General features: G+C 41.8%; 2 protein-coding genes across 2 annotated transcripts in view; one reads left to right on the top strand and one right to left on the bottom strand.

Moving 5' to 3' along the window:
• xpr1a (xenotropic and polytropic retrovirus receptor 1a) overlaps positions 1 to 10,795 on the bottom strand; it is a 99,065-nt gene extending 88,270 nt beyond the window's left edge. Inside the window, exons 1-2 of the mRNA XM_080770851.1 lie at positions 10,176 to 10,795; positions 3,316 to 3,367 (exon numbers count right to left, since the gene is read on the bottom strand). Of these exons, the coding sequence (XP_080626977.1) occupies positions 3,316 to 3,367; positions 10,176 to 10,244 (121 nt within the window). The 5' untranslated portion in view covers positions 10,245 to 10,795. The remainder of the gene's footprint in view (positions 1 to 3,315; positions 3,368 to 10,175) is intronic.
• A 2,771-nt stretch (positions 10,796 to 13,566) lies between these two features.
• The window catches only part of acbd6 (acyl-CoA binding domain containing 6), a 36,852-nt gene continuing 30,434 nt past the window's right edge, over positions 13,567 to 19,984 (top strand). The window contains exons 1-3 of the mRNA XM_080769457.1: positions 13,567 to 14,052; positions 14,608 to 14,672; positions 15,056 to 15,152. Coding sequence (XP_080625583.1) covers positions 13,771 to 14,052; positions 14,608 to 14,672; positions 15,056 to 15,152 — 444 coding nt within the window. The 5' untranslated portion in view covers positions 13,567 to 13,770. The remainder of the gene's footprint in view (positions 14,053 to 14,607; positions 14,673 to 15,055; positions 15,153 to 19,984) is intronic.

Raw genomic sequence — 19,984 nt, forward strand, 5'->3', positions numbered from 1 at the left:
TCTCTCAAAACACAGAACCGATTCTTTCTTAACCACATGAATCCTAACATCCATATTCTGAGCTTGTCACAGTACGCGAACATTCAGCAAGAATAGGTGAGCGTTCAGAGAAAACAGATCTTGTAGATAACCTATTTTCGACGAGGAGATACGGTGTAGAGGGGGCAAAAGGAGGGGACCAAGTCTGGACCCCTGGGGGACCCCAGCAATTGGAGCATAGTGGTTATGGTTTCATCCTTCTCTCATGATGTGTCACTGCCAACATGCTTTTGTTTGCAACGGCCTAAGTTCATTTGTCAGTGTTTCTTTACACCAGGCAAGCTGTAAATGCCAAATGAACACATGCCATAACAGAGACAAGTATTCTATTGACTGATCGATTGATCCTGTCTCTATAAGATCCCCTCGCCAGACGTGACGTGAAAAGCTATAGTGACCTACGATCGCAACACAGACTGTGGACGGGAAGTGATTTATCAGCCATGCACCTGGAGCCCACCAGTCATGGCTGACACCCTCAGGAGAGCAGTGCTTACAAGCAGGAGAGACAACTCATACGTTATCAGTGACAAACACACACGCTTCAAAGGGTGCCTACAGCACGCATGCAGAGACAATTAAGCACAGCGGGAAACACACATGTCATGTACCGTGTACTGTACGTGGGGTTTGTGGACCCCCAGGCGTCCTCATGAGGGTCACAGGGGGTCTCCGTTAACTTAATATAGCAATGAGCATCACAGTCATTTTATCCCCTTTATACGTTGGCTATTAATTATTTATTATTAAAATTGAACACAGATCTTCTCTTCTAGGGGTCCGTGGCAAATATTAGAGATGGGGGTCTGCGGCCAAACACATTTTGGGGGTCCTTGACCTTGACAGGAAAAGGTTTAAGAACCAGTGATGTACGTCACACACAAGTACACATACAGTATAAACACACACATAGCACATCCTTGCACGTGCACACGCAGTAATATCACAAATGTTTTCTGTTTCTGTACCTGCCCACACTCTCCTTCCTACTAGCCCATTGTAGTTCAGCTAAAGTGCTCCACAGACACACAGACATTACAGCATACAATAACTATATACATATAACTATATGCCTACATCTGGTACACCTGACTCAAGAGCTGAGTCATTCTTCCATACAGACTCTGGGATTGTGGATAACATCTTTCTCAGCCCTGGATGCGACCTAGCTTTTCCTCCCCGAGTGGTACTCTGGCTGGAAGGAGCACCGTGGCTTGTGATTGGGTGAGACAAGCCTTTAGTGGGGTGTGTTCATTGTTGAGGGGGGTGAGGATTTACTATTCTGTGCCTATCGGCTTGCAACTCGAACGTCACTGAGTCGGCTCAAGCGAACTTCACAATGTTCGACACGGCAACTCGCTCTGTGGTGTCTCTCGTGGCTCAAGTTCGCGCCTCTATCGTGGTCTAAAACATATGGGGCGAAAGTCCCGACGACCCGGGGAGGGAAAGCTAGTCCATGCCCTACACAGACACAGACACACACACACACACACACACACACACACACACATTCAAGTTGTGCTGCACAGGTCTAATTTACGGTGCGTAATGAAGCAATCAGCACGACGGTGGGACCACCTTCAAGCCACATACATTGTTTGTTTAGATTTTGTCATTTTGTTGGTGCTATTGCAGATTCTATTTGACCAGATGCCAGACCTCCAGGGGACCTTAGGGGGGTTCCAGGGTGTCCCCAACTGAATCATATCTACAATAGTTAGACAAAGACATGAAATTGACCTTCTGAATTGGAGTACATTTGTACACTCTGCGAATTAAATGTATATAGATGATTTTACAGTAGACGTTTCAGCAATGTCTCGTTGCTGTATTTGCTCAACTCCACCACAAGCTTCCTCCAAAATGCTAATTTCCAACTGCCCTTTAGAGGCAGAGAGATTCCACATGAAACTCCTGCAAATAAATCCAGCGCAAAGCCAAAGGCCTAATCTTTTTCAAAATGTTATCATGCGTCCTGTTATTTGCATGATCCTCATTTAAATGCATAAAAGGACAGAGATGCTTTTTGTGATGACACACAAGGTGCACTTACTGTATATAACATTCAAATGGGATTTTCAAGCCAGTGCATCTGCTTGATAAATAACATGCATCTTTTTAGCCTAGTATGCATCCAAATGAGGTGAAACCCTTCAGAGTTAAATTAACACTGAGGATTTTGCAGTGTGGAACTGAAATCTTTAAGCGAGTGGCAGCTCTGTCAGGAGCATGCCAGATAACACTGTACACTCTGTGACTATTATGTGCAGACAAGCGCATAGACGTGCGCACGTACACACGTTTGCACGCATGCACACACACACACACACACACACACACACACACACACACACACACACACACACACACACACACACACACACACACACACACACACATTTCCAAACATACTGTACATTTTATACTAAGTGTCCAATTTGCAACTACAAAACTGTGTTCACTAAAACCACACCTGCTGTATGTTAAAAGCATACTGTTTACGTTGGTTCTCTCCCATCCTTGCCTCCTAGCAGGCTGATGCCAGAGATTAATTATAGCCGGATTCCTTCCTTATCTCAGTGTGCTGGACAATGAACCACAAACGCTCCTGTTCTAAGCCATGGGTCAACAGAATTTGACCTTAGTTTTAACCCACCCGCCGCGCCAACAGATGGATTTGCCACATCATAGGTTGCGGCACTCAATGCTCAATGCTTTGTGTCAAATTCCACCATAGCACTACCAGTTGACTGAGATGTGATTGAGGGAGAAGGATGAGTGATGAGCACTTAACAGTGATTTCCATCTATATTTAGACAGAGGGAGGACTGTTATTCTGGGGATCCCCAGACACGCCCAGGGCACAGCATTATATGTGACAGTGAGTGTACTATACTGTATATCTGCATATTTGTACATGTTTCAACAGCCAAAATAATGTCAAACGTACTCGGCCCATCAATGAAATACTGCTGAAAATTAACAAGCTTTAAACTGTGAAAAAGATTTTTAAAAATATATTTGAGTGTGGATGTCGCGGGAGAGCTACAGAATGAAGAGGTAACTGTGACTGCACAATACCATTGTTTATGACTTCCTCTTTCTGTATAGCTATAGGCTATTCTATCAAATATAGCCTTTATTAGCCTATATCATTACCATTACCAGTAAGACGTCCTGAGGGCGAAGCGAATCCGCATGGGTGACGGCAGACTGCTGGGTGAGCGCACGCGCGTGCGTGCGTGCGTGAGTGTGTGAGACAGGGAGTTTCCTTACCCTCTATGGATGGAGCTTGGTCCTGTGCAGCATACAGCATGTCCTTGAAAGCCTGATGAAGCAATAAGACAGAGAATCACTGGTGGGTTTATCAGCTGTCTGTAAGCACTGACCTGGCCATGGCTTCTAGCATCCCAATCTGTCTTGAATGGGATGTTCAGTATAAGTGGTTGGGATAACAATTGGGTAGCATATTTCAGTGTTTCCCAAATAGTGGGTTGGAACATGGGACCCATTTACACATTATGGGTTGCGAGTAAAGAAAAAATATGTGTCCTACATTTAAATGTGTATTATTTTCAATACAATAAAAAAAAAAGAATCTAAACCTAACATTTTTATAATTTTATAAAAAAATACAAAAATAAATAGTTTTTTAATACATTGTGAACTTTTAAGTAGTAGTGAACAATCCTATAAATAAAAGTTGTTCCCAGCAATGGAATGTGGGGCTGGAATTGAATTGAATGGAAACATATCAGTACACGAAGATGTACACATTATGTAAGTAAGGGGTGAGCCACCATGACAGTGAAGGATAGTCTTTACTGTAATTAAACATAACGTTAGAAACACTGTATGCTTTTACAGTATTAACCGTCTCTGAAGCCATCTGAGAGCCATCAACCAGCCACTAACTTGTTGACCATGGGTAAATTATGATAACGACCGCACAACAGCTATTAACATAATGAACAATGCACTAGAACTAATTAACTGTGGAATTGTTAATTGTCTAGTTTCAAGATTATACAGCTTGGTATGACAATATGAATGATTGGATGAATGGAAGACGATCTGGAGTTAGCCTTCAGTACATCAAACATGCTTGTGGTGACAACATTTAGAGCCAGGACAAGGAAATCATTAGATTGAAAAGATTTAAAATGAATGACATTGACAGAGATAGATCATAGTACTGAAACTGAAAACTGACACAATTTGCTTATCATACTGCACATCTTTATCTTATCATACTGCACATCTTTATCTTATCATACTGCACATCTTTATCTTATCATACTGCACATCTTTATCTTATCATACTGCACATCTTTATCTTATCATACTGCACATCTTTATCTTATCATACTGCACATCTTTATCTTATCATACTGCACATCTTTATCTTATCATACTGCACATCTTTATCTTATCATACTGCGCATCTTTATCTTATCATACTGCACATCTTTATCTTATCATACTGCGCATCTTTATCTTATCATACTGCACATCTTTATCTTATCATACTGCACATCTTTATCTTATCATACTGCACATCTTTATCTTATCATACTGCACATCTTTATCTTATCATACTGCGCATCTTTATCTTATCATACTGCACATCTTTATCTTATCTTACTGCACATCTTTATCTTATCATACTGCACATCTTTATCTTATCATACTGCACATCTTTATCTTATCATACGGCACATCTTTATCTTATCATACTGCACATCTTTATCTTATCATACTGCACATCTTTATCTTATCATACTGCACATCTTTATCTTATCATACTGCGCATCTTTATAAACGGAAGAGATGGACAAAGATTGACAAGAGTCAGAGACAGAGTGAAGTGAGTGAATGTGTGTGTGCAAGCGTGCGAGCAAAGGGAGAGAGATGGGAGAGAGATGTTGGGGTCACCAAATGAGGTTGTTTCTCTGCGATCAGACTGCACTTGTAGATCATGGAAACCAACAGTTAATGATGTGCTGGTTCATCTGAACATGATGACGGTAGCCAGAGAGAAAAGTCTGGTAATGAATATGAAATGAATACTGTCTCTGTAGACATGGCTGAGGGAAGTAGGGGTGCTGGAGCACCCCCTCCCCCCAGGCACAGCCCCCCCTCGGAGGGGAAAAATAATAATAATCTAAATCAAAACTAATATCTGTTACTAGGCCTAATAAATATGCTGTATCACAGCTTTATCCTGGTTAGATGCCTGTGTCAGTTTGTTCATATAACTTGCGTGTGGAAAGGTAAAGTAAAAGCCACTTTTCCGTGTGAAAATGCACGAAAATGCAAGATATGCAAGATATCAGATATCATGTCTCATATCACCACATCATCTCAATCAGCAAAAATACGTGTGGAAAATTGCTTATATGGCATTTTCACCATCTGTTAAACAGTTCCCTCTTCCCTATGTTTCCTTTTTTACTTGTACAGCATGTAGCTAAACGATATGCAAATATCAAGCTGTGTTGCACTAAAGTAGGCCCAGTTTAAGTCTTTATAGTAGATCTCCTATACACACTCTGTAGTGTTTGACTATATGGACTTTTGTACATATCAAACCATTCTCTTACCACACCATTAGTCAATTTAATGCTTTGTCATACAATGCTGTCACGTGCCAAAAACAACAGAACTATAATAAGCTCACAATGCATAATGATATAATACATTGTATGCTTATTATAGATCTGCTATTTTCGGCACACAGCATATACATTAAGCAAATTACAGAGATAAATGGCCTTGACTGTACATCGTCATGAGTTACACAAGAGCAACTCATAATGGACCCCCTTTAGCTACCTTACACAAATTGTAAGAAACTCATATTGCTAATATAGAAGGCAAACATTTAATTTGTTGCCCACAATGTCTCTCGCTTTCCTGATACAGTAAGGACTTCAAACATTTCAGCTTGAAGCATAGACTGGCCCTGAGTAATCCCTGAAACCACAGAGGACCCTGACTAAAAACTGGGGAAAAAAGACATACAGACAGAGACGGGACGTGTTTATCAAGACGGATGCATCACCATGGTGATAGCAATGATGGGATAGGGGGCAGGGTAGCTCTTTGGGGAATTGGGATAAACCTTGGCAGCGAACAGAAATGAAACCTGTAGACAATAATAACTAAACCAAGCCTAATGGGATTATCAGATGATATGGCCATGAGTCAAATTGATTACAGTGATTATGCACTTAAGGAACATGCATGTACTATAACAAGTACTGTGTTATTATGACTGTAGCCTTGTGTATTGTCATCGATCAAATGTAATCCTATAATTGCTGTTACATGCTGTAACAATATGTTCAAGTGTCTGCGGGTCAAATCTAAAATACTTGAGATCCTAATCCCTGCACTTGAGAAGATCCATGAGTGTGTGTGTGCTATTTAGGAAAAACACATAGGCCTCAGCCTGAGGAGATCTCCAGTCCAGAATAGAATGTAAACTGAGTATCATATTAAACCTCTACTCTTGTGTCTGAATGGATTCCTGACTGGAGGAGAGAGTGCAGAGAGGAAGAGAGGAAGAGAGGAAGAGAGGAGGGGAGGAGGAGGAGGAGAGGTCTGGTCTGGGACCAGATGTCTCCCCAGTGGGGGAGGGAGGACGAGGCGAGGGAGGGTAGGAGGAAGGACGGGAAAAGAAGGTTCTCAGCAGTCACCGTGCCATCTCTGTTTCATATTGTATAATATACAGTGTAGAATGATGACCATAGTGTACAGCATGCTCATATAATAAGAGTATAAGACATCAATACAATAACACTCTTAATTTTGAGCAGTATTTTATATTTTGCAGACTGCTGTCATATTGTGTATTGGAAAATATATCTGATGAATTATGCTGGTTTAGACTAGAGAAGCATGAAGCAGAGCATTTACAAAGCGAGAACAAGAGAGGGAGAGGGGGTAATCTCTGAATTCAATCAACAATCACTCAGTGAACCATTTCCGTGGAACACGCACGTACTTGCTTGTGATCAAAATATCACCTTGCTAGTTTCAATTTATTGTAAATGAGAATGTGTACAAGCGTTCTCCTCCAGTTCATCAGACCCACATAAGTGATTCGACTGCAAGAGGTAAAAGCACGACAGGCCTTGTTCTATCGCCCACACAACACATACGTGCACATTATTCTGCCCCTCTCTTCCTAAGTATTTGATGCACTATTTCAACACATCAGAGGACAGTAGACTCTTCACAAATTTGCTTTTGTGTCATGAAAACCCTCAGTAGATACAGAAATGGGAGAAAATGACAGATTGCAACATGTTGCATGGAGATATTTTCCAATTAAATCTAATGAAAATATAGTAATATTAATTTAGTCATATTAATATAGCTAATATTCTACCTTTTTTGAACCGCCAAATTAAAACTATTGAAACAAGTTTCAATAGTGGCCTCTGGATCTCAGAAATCTTACATACACACACATTCATACTAAATAGCTGTTTAGCATAAATGCTTATAAATAAAGCCCCATAGGATGAGCCCCACACCTAATGAATCGATCAATCAATCCCTCCGTCAATCCCTCCATGCCTAGATGAAGTGTCTTCTATCTAACTAAAGCTGTGATTCTACAGCAGCAGAGTCACATCATTTACCATCGAAAATGGCAGACCAATCTCAATAAACAGTATTTCATACAATTGTATGGTCTAAAAATAACAATGATAGGAGAGGCAGTGAAATATGGGCAGTAGGTTAATTACCCTATTGTGCATATGAAGGCATGAAGGCAATCGTGTACCGTGAAGCCTTAAGCCTAAATTTCGCAGGTAGCCATTATGAAAACGTCACATATTACTGCATTCAACAGTTACTACAATGTCATTGAAAGGACAACGCCTTGCATAAAGATGTATGTCCACCTTCAGTATGTCTCTCCAATCTCTCTGCCTCCGTTTTCATTTGGAGAAAAAACAGCATACTGGTCAGACAAAGACTACAGGCATGCACCTACACCCAGGCATGCACCTACACACACACACACACACACACACACACACACACACACACACACACACACACACACACACACACACACACACAGCCTTGCACAAGTACACAAATGTAGCTCAGCCGGACGCATTCAATTCCATTACAATGCTAATTTAAAGGCATCAGCATCACCAATTTTTTTTCACCACAGGATTCAGAGTCTCCTGCTGCCATTAGCTCAGGTGGGAGCTCGACTTCTAAAATAATTGTTCCCATAGCCTGGAAGGATCTTCTGCATAATTGCGAACAGAAGGGCACAAGTGTCGATTCCAACTGAATCATTGCAGATCATAATTACACATAAATGTCAATTTGGGATTAGAATGATTTTATTTTTTGTTACTTTTACTTCTAATTCCTTTCAATTTGAGTTGTAAAAACGTTATATCACTAAGACTTAGAAACATATGTCACATCAAACAATATGAATTGTACTTTTAACATCAGTGCTAGAAACATTTGTGTAATTCTAAAGAAAAAAAAGAAAAACATCCCTTTAATAGTAATTTCCCAGGTAAATGAATGAATCAACTGACAATCACTCAAATATTCCAAAATGCTGCATAACAATCTATTCAATATTTCTGATATAGTAAAACTAAAATAAATGCAAACAAAAGGCTGATGGCAGAGAGAAAAGCCATCACCATCCATCTCATGCAGGTCAGTGTCTGAGTGGAGCACCAAATAAGACTGAAGGTGTAAAATGGCTGGTATATGGCCACGCATCTGTCCCTGGTCTCGTTCATACGAGACCAGGTCGTCCTTTATACAAAGACCACACAGGGATGTATATATCTGAACTTAAATTCAAATAAAACTGTACTGCTGCCCTATATCCTCCATCTAATGTGTTTACACTCATCAGCAGCAGCATCATCATCATCATCATCAATCATTCATCAATGTATTTCCAAGGGTATATCAACAACGTTTTAAATATTTCCATGATGCTCATGATATACCAATCAGTTGCCATCATTTTGGCTTCCCCTTTCAAGTTCAAATTGTTTTTTGTGGCAAATATTCTGTTTTGTAATCATCAGTAGATTTTGAACCAGTGAAGAGAGACATTGCAGCGTCAACTGAGGCTGAAAAAAGCTAAGAAAAACAGGCTCTTTGTCCATAATTCATAGAGCCAAATGGAACGGCCGTGTGTCCTGGCTGTGATGCCACTGCATGTAGTATACACACTCTAGTTTCTCAAATGAAACTGTGAAAAGTGAGGTACTATTCTCAAAACACTTGGGGCACATCATCACCAAACAAAGACCTTGTCTGTCTACCCAACAGACTCCAGCTGCACACTCAGACACAAGACACCAGACTGGATGTCACTTTAGAGATGGAGCTTGATCAACTTGACAACTGATGCTATTACAAACAATGAAACACATGTTTACAAGAAAGGAGAAAAAAGCTTCCAAAAATGAATAAAAAACGAAAAGATATTGGGTATATTTGTAAAAGGCTATAGGCATTAAGGGGTAGCTATGAACGATGGCTGGAGATTGGCGAACAGTCTTTTATAGAACAAGGCAAGCAATATTTGACAGAGGACAGTGGAGAGTGGATTTCTGCACAGAATTGTCCCGCTAAAATATGGTTCAACAGATATTGGTTTTAATTACAATTACTTAGTCTTATTAGAGACAATTACTGAGTCTAATGTAAGAATGTTTTTCTTCAATGAAAATTCAACAAAAAAAATATTTTGATTGCACTCAATAACAATTATTTCACAAAACTGCATTCATATATATATATATATATATATATATATATATATATATATATATATATGTGTGTGTGTGTGTGTGTGTGTGTGTGTGTGTGTGCGTGTGTGTGTGTGTGTGTGTGTGTGCGCGCGCGCGCAGAATTGTAGTGCTATAAGTAAATTTCTCTACCATAGACTAGACATAGGCATCTCTTATCTAATCAGACTATTATTGCTGTAACAAGTAGGCTAAAAGTCATGATGTATATGACATGACATGATGACAATATTCAGGGGGTAGGCTTAGCTCCGTTTGTAACCTCAATATCTAGCGTAGATATGAGGTTACAAAAATATAAAAATAATTTACCTCATACTGAAGGTACTGTTTCCTCCACTCTGGAGTGATATGGGACGAAAGATGCTCCGCGAATTTCATTTTTGCCGGAACAACTGTCCCCTCAAACCTCCGTCAATCCGAGCGCGACTGTTCCCAACTCAGGCCAGCTGTCCTTTAAAAAAACCTCCGTCAGTCCGAGTGCGACTGGCTGTCCCCTTCCTTCCCTGTCGACGCGACTTTTGTTATTAAATTCAGTCAACTTGCTGCTGCTGGCTCGCATGCGTGGCGTGCACTCCGTGCGTGCAGCCCCGCAACACTGCTACTGTACTTGTGCCGCTGCGTCCCGGTGGTAACAACAACCGTATTCCAAAGACGATATCCCGTGGCCGTCCCGCATACTATTAATATTGTAATTGTTATCCTGTAGTAGAACGGTTGACAGTTAACAGAGGCAGGAGCTCCTTTCACTTGAACAGGTGGTTTGTTGTCAACAATATAACGGAGCCGCTCCGAGCCGGTGTACAAATGTCTTTCAGTGACTTTCCGCCGTCGCTCCGTGGGCCGATCTGGGCACATTGCGGTCCGCCATCGCTTTGAGCCCAGCAACGTGGTTGCGTCAGCACTGCATCGCGCAGGAGTGTCGCTCGCCCCCCAAAATAACAGATCTCTAAACAACGCGTCCCTCCGCGATGCGTTGTTAGCTTGTAGATTAGTTCATTTTGGCGAACAACACCGTAGTAGTGCGGACTGCGGAGTACAAATTAGCGTAGCCTAAATAACATTTGGCAACTTGGAGTTGTCACACTCACCACACTGTAGGCTACTATAGCAGGTATAGAGGCGCACGCATCTCTCGCTCAATTAACTCAGCAATTGTTAAATGTTTTTTGTGCGAAATTCCTACAATATGATGACACATCGATCCTCCCTTTATAAATTAGGCAAAGGCCTACCCATTTATCGGAGAAGCATGCGACGTCATCATCACTGTTTCAGTTTTCAGAGAGATTTGTGTGTGTGTGTGTGTGTGTGTGTGTGTGTGTGTGTGTGTGTGTGTGCGCGCGCGCGCGTACAGTGGGCCTAAAGTCCTAAACTGCAGCAGAACATTCACAAATCACGACAAATTAGCATCATTAAAAGTTTAGTGCAGGTTCACTATACAGACTCGTTACGTTATGTTATGTTACGTTGTTTGTAGGATATTCTAGTAGACTGCTGCATCATGGGTTTATAATAAAACTGGGTATACAGCCTATTAAAATCTCAAAGCAAAAATAATGAGAGAATTTCAGCTTCGTACTTGAAACTCTTGAAGAAGTTGTTGTCCTATTTCACTGACCGATTTACGTTTCCTCTTTTAGGCTACTCATCTAGCCTAGACCTATATGACAAACAATTAGACCTATTATGTTAGTTAGTAGTAGTAGGCCTATAGGCCTATTATTAGGTTTGTCCGAAGTTCAACCTGCATGAAGAATTTGTCCATTGTGCCAATAGTGACACCTGCTGAAAATATTGCGTCAATGCTTTTTATTTTATAATTTCTCTGCATTTACACGAATAGCCTCGCATTGATTGATTATGGATTTAATACTTTGTTAACAGTTTGCAGAAAAAAGCACAGGTATATAAGAGTTAAATATAAGGTCTGCTAAGAGGATTTAAAACCCAAGCCTATGGAACATTTAATGACATATTACAAATATACAGCACTATGCAACTATGCAACGGTTAAGAAATAAACAAAAATAGTACAACTACTGGTATAGTAGTAGTACTACTTTTGTTCTTGCTTAATGTAAATCGCTCTGGATTAAGAGGGTCTGCTAAATGCCTAAATTGTCAATTGTAACACCCACAAATAGTTCAAGACGAATATTTCTGGGACTGTTCCAGAGAGAAGCCGGTGCATGCACTCAGCATGTGTCTTGACTCTTGGGAAAGGTCATGTATATCTTTGGAGGATACCCCAAAATGTATGGGCTAAAGGCTTGTAAAGAAAGACATCAACAAGTTGGACACTACCACAATGGTCTGGTATTTAATTAATGCCAGAGGTACTCTTACAGTATGTATCAGGTCACTTTGCCACCATTATTGGGACAAAGATGTTTGTATTTGGGGGTGTGGGGCCCAGGGGTATTGTAAGGCCCATGAAGGACGACATTATAGCACAGTGTTTGGCACAGACAGAGAGCGGACCTGCACAGCACACTGGCATCATTCAGCCTTTGCTTATGTAGCAGTGGCTCTGCCTGATGGCCTCAAAAGTCTAATATCTCCCCCAGTCCAGACTCTGGACTGGACTCCAGAGGGATATAACTTTGGTCTAGTGGTTAAGATGTTGGACTTTCACGCGGGAGGCCTGAGTTCGGATCCCGGGCGTTACACTTACAATGGAGAGCTGTACATAACTGGTCTGGTGGTCGTAATGGGGGCGGTGCGGGGATTTCGATGATTTGTGGTTTAGTTCAATCCAGAGACCTTCTCCTGGAAGCAGGTTAAGCCCAAGGGGACAGGGCAGGCCCTAGAGTCTAGGGCCTAGACCTATAATATGATCTGTTGGCCTGTTACATGGTGGGAGATCGTATCATCCTCGTTGGAGGATTCGACAACCGTGATTTTAGACCTAAATCCTCTGAAGATGTTATGCAAGGTAGCAGTTATTCAGCATTGCCTGGAGGCTGGAGCTGTCAGAACTCCCACATGACATCCGATGGGAACTGGCAGCAATGAGTCAGTTATAAGAAGTATTCGCCTCTGGCAGGCGCTCTTAATCCAGGGGCGTCAAAATTGGGGGTGGGGACTGGGGAGTAGGACAGGTTGTGCAGTTCAGCTCTGCTGAAATCTGTTTCTTTCTAGGCACAACTCAAACTCACCCACAAAAGATTTTCAATCAAACTCAAATTTTCCGGAGGGGAAGAACGGCACCAGCTGCCCCCATAGAGCTCCAAACATGTATGCAACATATAAGGTATACTTACCCTGATGTCCCAAATGTTAGAGAGGCATACGGGGTGCTTGTGAAATGTATTAGTCATTTGTTTTCAATAAAGAAGTGTTTTAATCCTATTTGTGGCTGAATTCCATCCGGATTCCACCCCCCCCCCCCTCGTTCACTTCCTGTCCTGTAATTCTGGGTTTGACCGGAGGCGCCCCCTCACAACCGCCATAAAAGCAGTTAATTTAAAACTACGGGATAATTAAAAAATAACAGTAATTAATAGTAGTAAATTCTGGCAATGCTGTCTTATTTTATATAATACGTTACCTTGTAATACAGGTTACAAGGTTACACAACGCAACCTATTTCTTTTTTTACAGTCTATGAACACAACCGACGGTCTGTCGCAGCCAAAACCAGAACGTTTGTTTCTAGCTATGGTTTCCAGCCGGGGTTTTAGAAGACTGTACCACGCACGGACCATTCCCACACAAACAAATCGGACTTCCATGGCAAAGGAAATGATAGGGAACGAACGAACGTGATTAAAGAAACCTTTACCGACACATCGTAACCCACCATGAGTACGATCCAGTAACGATTTCTGCTATTGCTGTTGCTAACGGTGTCGCTGTCTTCAACGCTACTACACTACTACGGTACAAATAAAAAATATATATAATGGCATCACGGTCTCCGTCGTCCTCCCCGGATTCAGCGACGGGCTCGGGTACTGACCCGGCTCGGCCCGACACAGGAGAGCCCCTCGGGGGAGCAGGTACGGACTCTGACTCGGATCTGGGTCTTGGGAAATTTGACTGTGGCGCAGTGGACTTGGGGTCCGGTGGGCTGGAAGGGGAGGAACTGGAGCAGGAGTTTGAGGCTGCGGCGGACCGTCTCCGAGACCTGGTCCAGGCGGCTAGCAGGGACCAGTTGTTGTACCTGTATGCTCGCTACAAACAGGTCAGGTGACTGTCACATCAGCATGGCAGTGTGTGTGAGACAGTGATGTTGAGGTCACTGTCAACTTGTCAAGTTTGTTTTGTGTAAATTGGATCCATGCGTGTCTATAACGCTTTAGTTTATAAACATACTCACAATGCATTGTATTATCTGTTTATAACACTATATACTTTATAACAACTCATACATTATTATTAGTAGTTGCTTGTGAGAGGACCACAATGGAAATAATGAAAATAAGTATCTATATAATGTAATCAAATAATTTCCCCCCAAATAATTATTAATAATAAGAATAAGAATAAAGGTCTGCAAGCCAAGCGCCAATTAAGGACCTTTACTGTAATCTAATGTACAGTGTATAAATTGTAACTCTGAGAGAACCAAATACACCTTTAACATTTGTACAATCATAGTTACACATCTGCACATCTGAGTCTTATTTGGTTCAATTGGCAAATATGCATGCATTGGAAATAATTATGCCATATGTCTTTATTTTATTTATTGCTGTTAGTCTGAGTTTCAATTGACGATTTTAAGTTATCTTCACAGGTCAAAGTGGGAAAGTGCAATACACCAAAGCCAGGCTTTTTTGACTTTGAAGGACAGAGAAAATGGTATGTAGCCTCAGCCTGTGTACTAGTGATCATATGTGTTGGTACAGGCCTTAAAACATTATTAGATCTACACTGAATGAATAAATGTCCCCCCCAGGAAATAACCTTTACATCATTGCTCCGAATTAACCTTATGCCAGTTTGAAACATGATGAAGGTGCGTGCGTGCGTGCGTGCACAAGCATGTCTGTTTATGTGTATAGTGTGGGTGTTGCAACCCGTTTAAATGAGAAAGATGTGTTAGGCGTACATATCTGTTCTATTTAACACATGAGTGTTAATTTTAATACTTTATTTAATATTTATTTATTTACATTTTCGTGGAAATTTTACCCTACTAAATAGTCCTATTATTGTTTATGGTGATGCTGTCGTTTCTTCAGGCAAGCCTGGAAGCAGCTTGGAGAAATGGAGAAAGAGCAGTCCATGCAGGAGTATATCTCCTGTGTCAATGCATTAGACCCTGAAGGCAGCACCAAGGTAATGACAACAAATAGCTAGAAATGGCAAGCACAAGAGCTTGAATTTTAGAAACAAACAAACAAAGAAAAATCAAGAACATGCACAAATGTTATTGTGCAAGCACAGACAAAGATATCTGTGTCCACACACAAACGCGGAAACCCATTGAACACAGGAGAAAATCACTGCAGTAGCAGCCAGGTTTCAATTGTAGGCTATATTATATTTGATTTTATATTTTCACTTACAGGTATGAGGTGCCAAATACATAAGCCTAACATATTTTTTAATTAAGGAATAAGTACCGCATTTTAAAAGCCACCTAAATTGTGAGTGGAAGTGGAACATGCTTCTTGCATTGTCTGTCAGTATGTCTATGTGCGTAAATCTCCAAATCCTGACACTGGATCTTCTCTCTCCATATAATAAAAAATTATTCTGATTCATACACCCAATGATAGACACTTTATCATTGCTCTAGGCAAGTCCTGCACAGAAAACAATAGCAGCGTCAGACCTATAGAAGTGTCGTGTCCGCAACCAGTTGTGAGCTTGTAGAGTGACTATTTTCGAGGTGTATAATAACATTTAAATGTCACTTTATAATGTAGGCTAAAAAAGGACATATTCGGGAACATCGTTCACGTGCGCACATGGTCGGCAGGCACAGTGACAACAGAATGCAGCCCTTCAGGCTATTACCTAAACACGAGCCATGCGCACGGTGCGCTTTGTGACTGGACATGACCCACTCTATACTTTCTTCTTACCAACCATGCGATTGCGTTCACACCTCTGTCTGTCTGTCTGTCTGTCTGTCTCTCTCTCTCTCTCTCTCTCCCTCTCTCCATGACCATGAAACGGAGTGCAAAATATGGCATGTACAGTCTGTCCTTTTACAAAACATTATGATGTCTAGCCCTGAAACAATATGACCGTCATGTTTCATCGCAATGAACATGTAGGGGATTTCATGAGAAGGTGAGGAAATGCATGATTCTCACATCCATGTGGCATGCGCTGGTGTAGCTGTCAGACGAACTTTACGCACGAGAATAGTTTCACATGGCTATATGGCACAACATGCCATGCATAGACTTGTTTTTGGTCTCCTGTGCAATGGCATTTGGCCATATCCACAGTTTCTCTGTAGCGGTCCACAATTAACCTATTATTCAAGCTTCACCCTCCGCACCAATGCAAATGAAATCATCTGGTAGCCACCGTGGACTGGACTAGTATTAGTAGTAGCTGATATTATTTATATTGGATGCAGCATGCATGAGCCTTTGCTCGCTCGTGACGTGGTGCAGTTGATGCAACAATGATAAGTTAAAGTTACTTATTAACACAGTGATATAAAAACATGAACAATCGGATAGATATCTGTGTAGTTTCCAGGCGTGACAGTATTTGGTTTAGACTACTACAACCTATCTCAAACCCTCACCCTAACCCTAACCTACCACGGGGCAGCAAACCTAAACCTAACCTTAACCCATGTCTAACCAATGACTAGTCTACTCTAAACTAAGTATGCACCCCCTAGTAAAAATGATATGCGCTAATGAGCAGTGACTTCATCGTTTCTCAAAAGCTCCGTTTCGCATACTGATCCGGATATTTTGGAAATCTTTCACTTTTATCCGTTTCCAAAAACCTCCGCTTGAGTGGCCGAAAACGCTGTTTGCGTGTGTCTGAAAGACCCAAACTCACAAAGAAATATGCGTTGCAGCCGTCCGTGGGTGCCCTTTGAGAGCGGTTTTGAAGGAGTAAAGGGATTTGCATGTCTTAATGACTGTTGGTAGGGCGTTCCACATTTTGGTGGCATAGGAGCGAAAATAATTTAGTCCCTTGTTTGTGCCGAATCTGGGTTGTACATGGTTCGTTGCACTCCCTCTGGTGTTGTGGGTGTGGACTTCGTTTACATTAAGGATGTATTTAGACAGGTACATGGGTATCTTGGTGGTGTATCGAATCTTGTGGACCAGACCCATTGCAAGATGCTGTACTCTGTCGTCGACCCTAAGCCATTCCAGCCTGTCAAAGTGGGCAGGGGTGAGATGGGTTCGGGGGGTGAGGCCAAGTAGGAGCCTAACACAGCCTTTAGCCTAACACTAAAGAGTTGCCTTGATGCAAGTCAGGAGGGCACGCCTCAGCTGTGCTGACCTGAAGTGACTCACTTGAATATTGACTGTGATTATGGTAAGCTTACATTTCCCTTGTAACTGTAACCAGTTACATTTCCTTTTTTACCCCTTTTTTGGACACCTCTACGTAACAGGCTGCCATTTGTTTGTAATATTAGGATGATCTCTGTCAGGTGGTGCATTTGACGCCCAAGTTGTATACAATTTATGTTCTTTACTAGTTGTGAAACATGGCCCCTTGTGTGACTATTGTCATTGTAGTCACATGAACAACAGTGGCACCCAGAGGCCCCTGACCAAGACTATTCTCATGGCAGTCCCCTGAACAGTGTTTGTGCCAAGCCTGGTATGCCAAGTCTGGATCGGAGCAACAGGGTACCTTTCAAGCCCAGATGTTATGTTTGTGACGTCCACGTTCCACTGCCGAAATAGGATATTGTTATCCTATCCTAGTAGTGTTACTACTGTAGCCTCGGCTGGGAGGCGAACCCGGGACCTCGTATCAACAATCTGCGTACATACGTTACCAATCGGCTAAAGAGCCATGGTAGGCAATGGGCATAGGCATGATAAGTAGTAACGCAGCCACCAATAGCATACACTACTACCCATTTTGTACCCTTACCCATATCTTGTTTCATTCTTAGTGCGGTGCTGGTATGTATGACTACTGAATTACCCTCAGCATCAATCCATCCACCCATCAATTCAGTCACCCAGGCCATCTACCCTTCCTTCCTTCCTTCCTACCAGACTTTTAGAATGCAGTACAGTATATTGACCAGCAGAGGTCAGTGTGAGACAATATATTATCTTGTCTTTGTTATGTCTTCATAATGGTTCTTTATGCCAAATGTTTGAGATAGAAAAACAGAGGATGAGAATCAGTAATCCTCTTCAGAGGTTTTCAATAAACAGTCTCCCATGTGACAAACCAACATCTACTGCTAATTCAAGAGGGAATCAATTATGAGCTTCAGGCAGGGCTACAACCAGTAGGTGACCTAACCAACACCAAGGTTACCTCAATACCTCTTAATGGAAAAGCAGAGAGACCACCTCCAACCACTGCAGATTGTATTAGAGAGAGTAACCCCTCTATACAAAATGGGAAGAAAATTTGAACACGGTAACTACCGTCCTTTCTCTATTCTGTATTCAGTACCTCTGAATCAAAGGTAATCATAAGGATCATATTTTAATACTATTAAATAGTTGAGAAACCTTAAGTTACCATGGTTATTCAAGTAGCCATTTGAGTGTGTGCCTCTAGAGTCTAAACCAGGGGTAGGCAATCTTTGGCACCGGGGCCTACATTGGCACAAAGAAGGGTGATCACTGGTGGTCTGGCATAAGTGTGAGAGAGAGGAGTTTTGGTTTATATTAAAATAAACATTAAAAAAGGTAGTAAAATAAATGAAGTTCCTCACATTTGTATGTAAATTACATCCTGACCTGCACATAATTAAAACATTCATTAAAACTCTGAACTCTGACTGAGGAGTGAGTCTGGGAGATAGGTGCGTTATTGCTAGTCTAATGATCATTATAACAATGTGAAAGAAAATATTTAAAAAGAAGGTTGTATTCGTGGACAATCGGAAATATTGGAATATTTATGTAATAATATATGTCATTAAAATGAATGTTGACATGGCACACTGACTATCTATAAAATGAAAACATTTCAAAAAGGTTGCAGACCCCTGTTCTAGACCTAGACAGGAAGACAGACATGTGTCTGCAAACCTTCTGGAAAAGAAGATAGACATGCGATGTCACAATGTGTCTAGATGTGTCTGTGTAGACCTTACTAGACAGGAAGATAGATTTGGGGTGATATGCTGGTGTACCAGCACAGACCGAGATTAAATAAAGCTCATACAACTTGTATTGAAGAAGAAGAAGAGAGTGGAGGTCCTTGTCTTAAGCAACAATAGAGCTGTCACCTATCCAGTATGAGCCTGTGGCCCTTGCCTTACTCCCCTCCATCTCCATTTGGTCTTCTATAATGTATTAGTCTGTCTTCCCTTTCCCTCTTGCCAGTATCAGTATTTCTCCCCGTCCTGTACCCCCATTCATTCTTCTTTAACATGTCTTTACTCTTTACTCCCCCCCCCCTCCCCCTGGCCCCCCTCTCTTCCTCCTCGCACCCTCGATTCAACCCTGCCCCTCCCCCTCCGTTCTTTTCCCTCTCTCCATTTCTGTCATTGCAACAATGTAACCTGTCTGCCACCATCACGGCCATGTGTCCAATCCTGACACGTCCTTTTCTCTGCGGTCGTGTGCTACAGGCCATCGCTGACTTTATACGAGGCACAATGCCCGGCGGAGAACAGTCCGATGGGCAAGGCACAAACGCCCCCCCGCTGAATAGGAGCTGATTGTGTTAGTGCTAACAAAGCGGCGCGGCAGTGGCCACTCTCATCGGAGCACGGTGATACAGTGTTAGTGGGAGAGTGCATAGAGTGAGACGCTCAGGACAGAATAATAGCCAGTCTGACCTCTGCTCCCAGCTCCATTGTAGAGGAGACGCGGGCATTATATTACATTATATTACAGAGGAACAGGGGCAGTGCATCAGCGAATATTCCGAGTTTCAGAAATGAATTAGTGTTTTCCCAAAAGTGCACGCGCCGCAGTTGTTTTGCTCTGCCGTCTGCCCCCTCCCCACACACAAACACACACTTTCTGAAATCA

Source organism: Protomyctophum bolini, assembly GCF_963924005.1.
Source record: "Protomyctophum bolini genome assembly, chromosome: 8".
NCBI classification, from domain to species: domain Eukaryota; kingdom Metazoa; phylum Chordata; class Actinopteri; order Myctophiformes; family Myctophidae; genus Protomyctophum; species Protomyctophum bolini.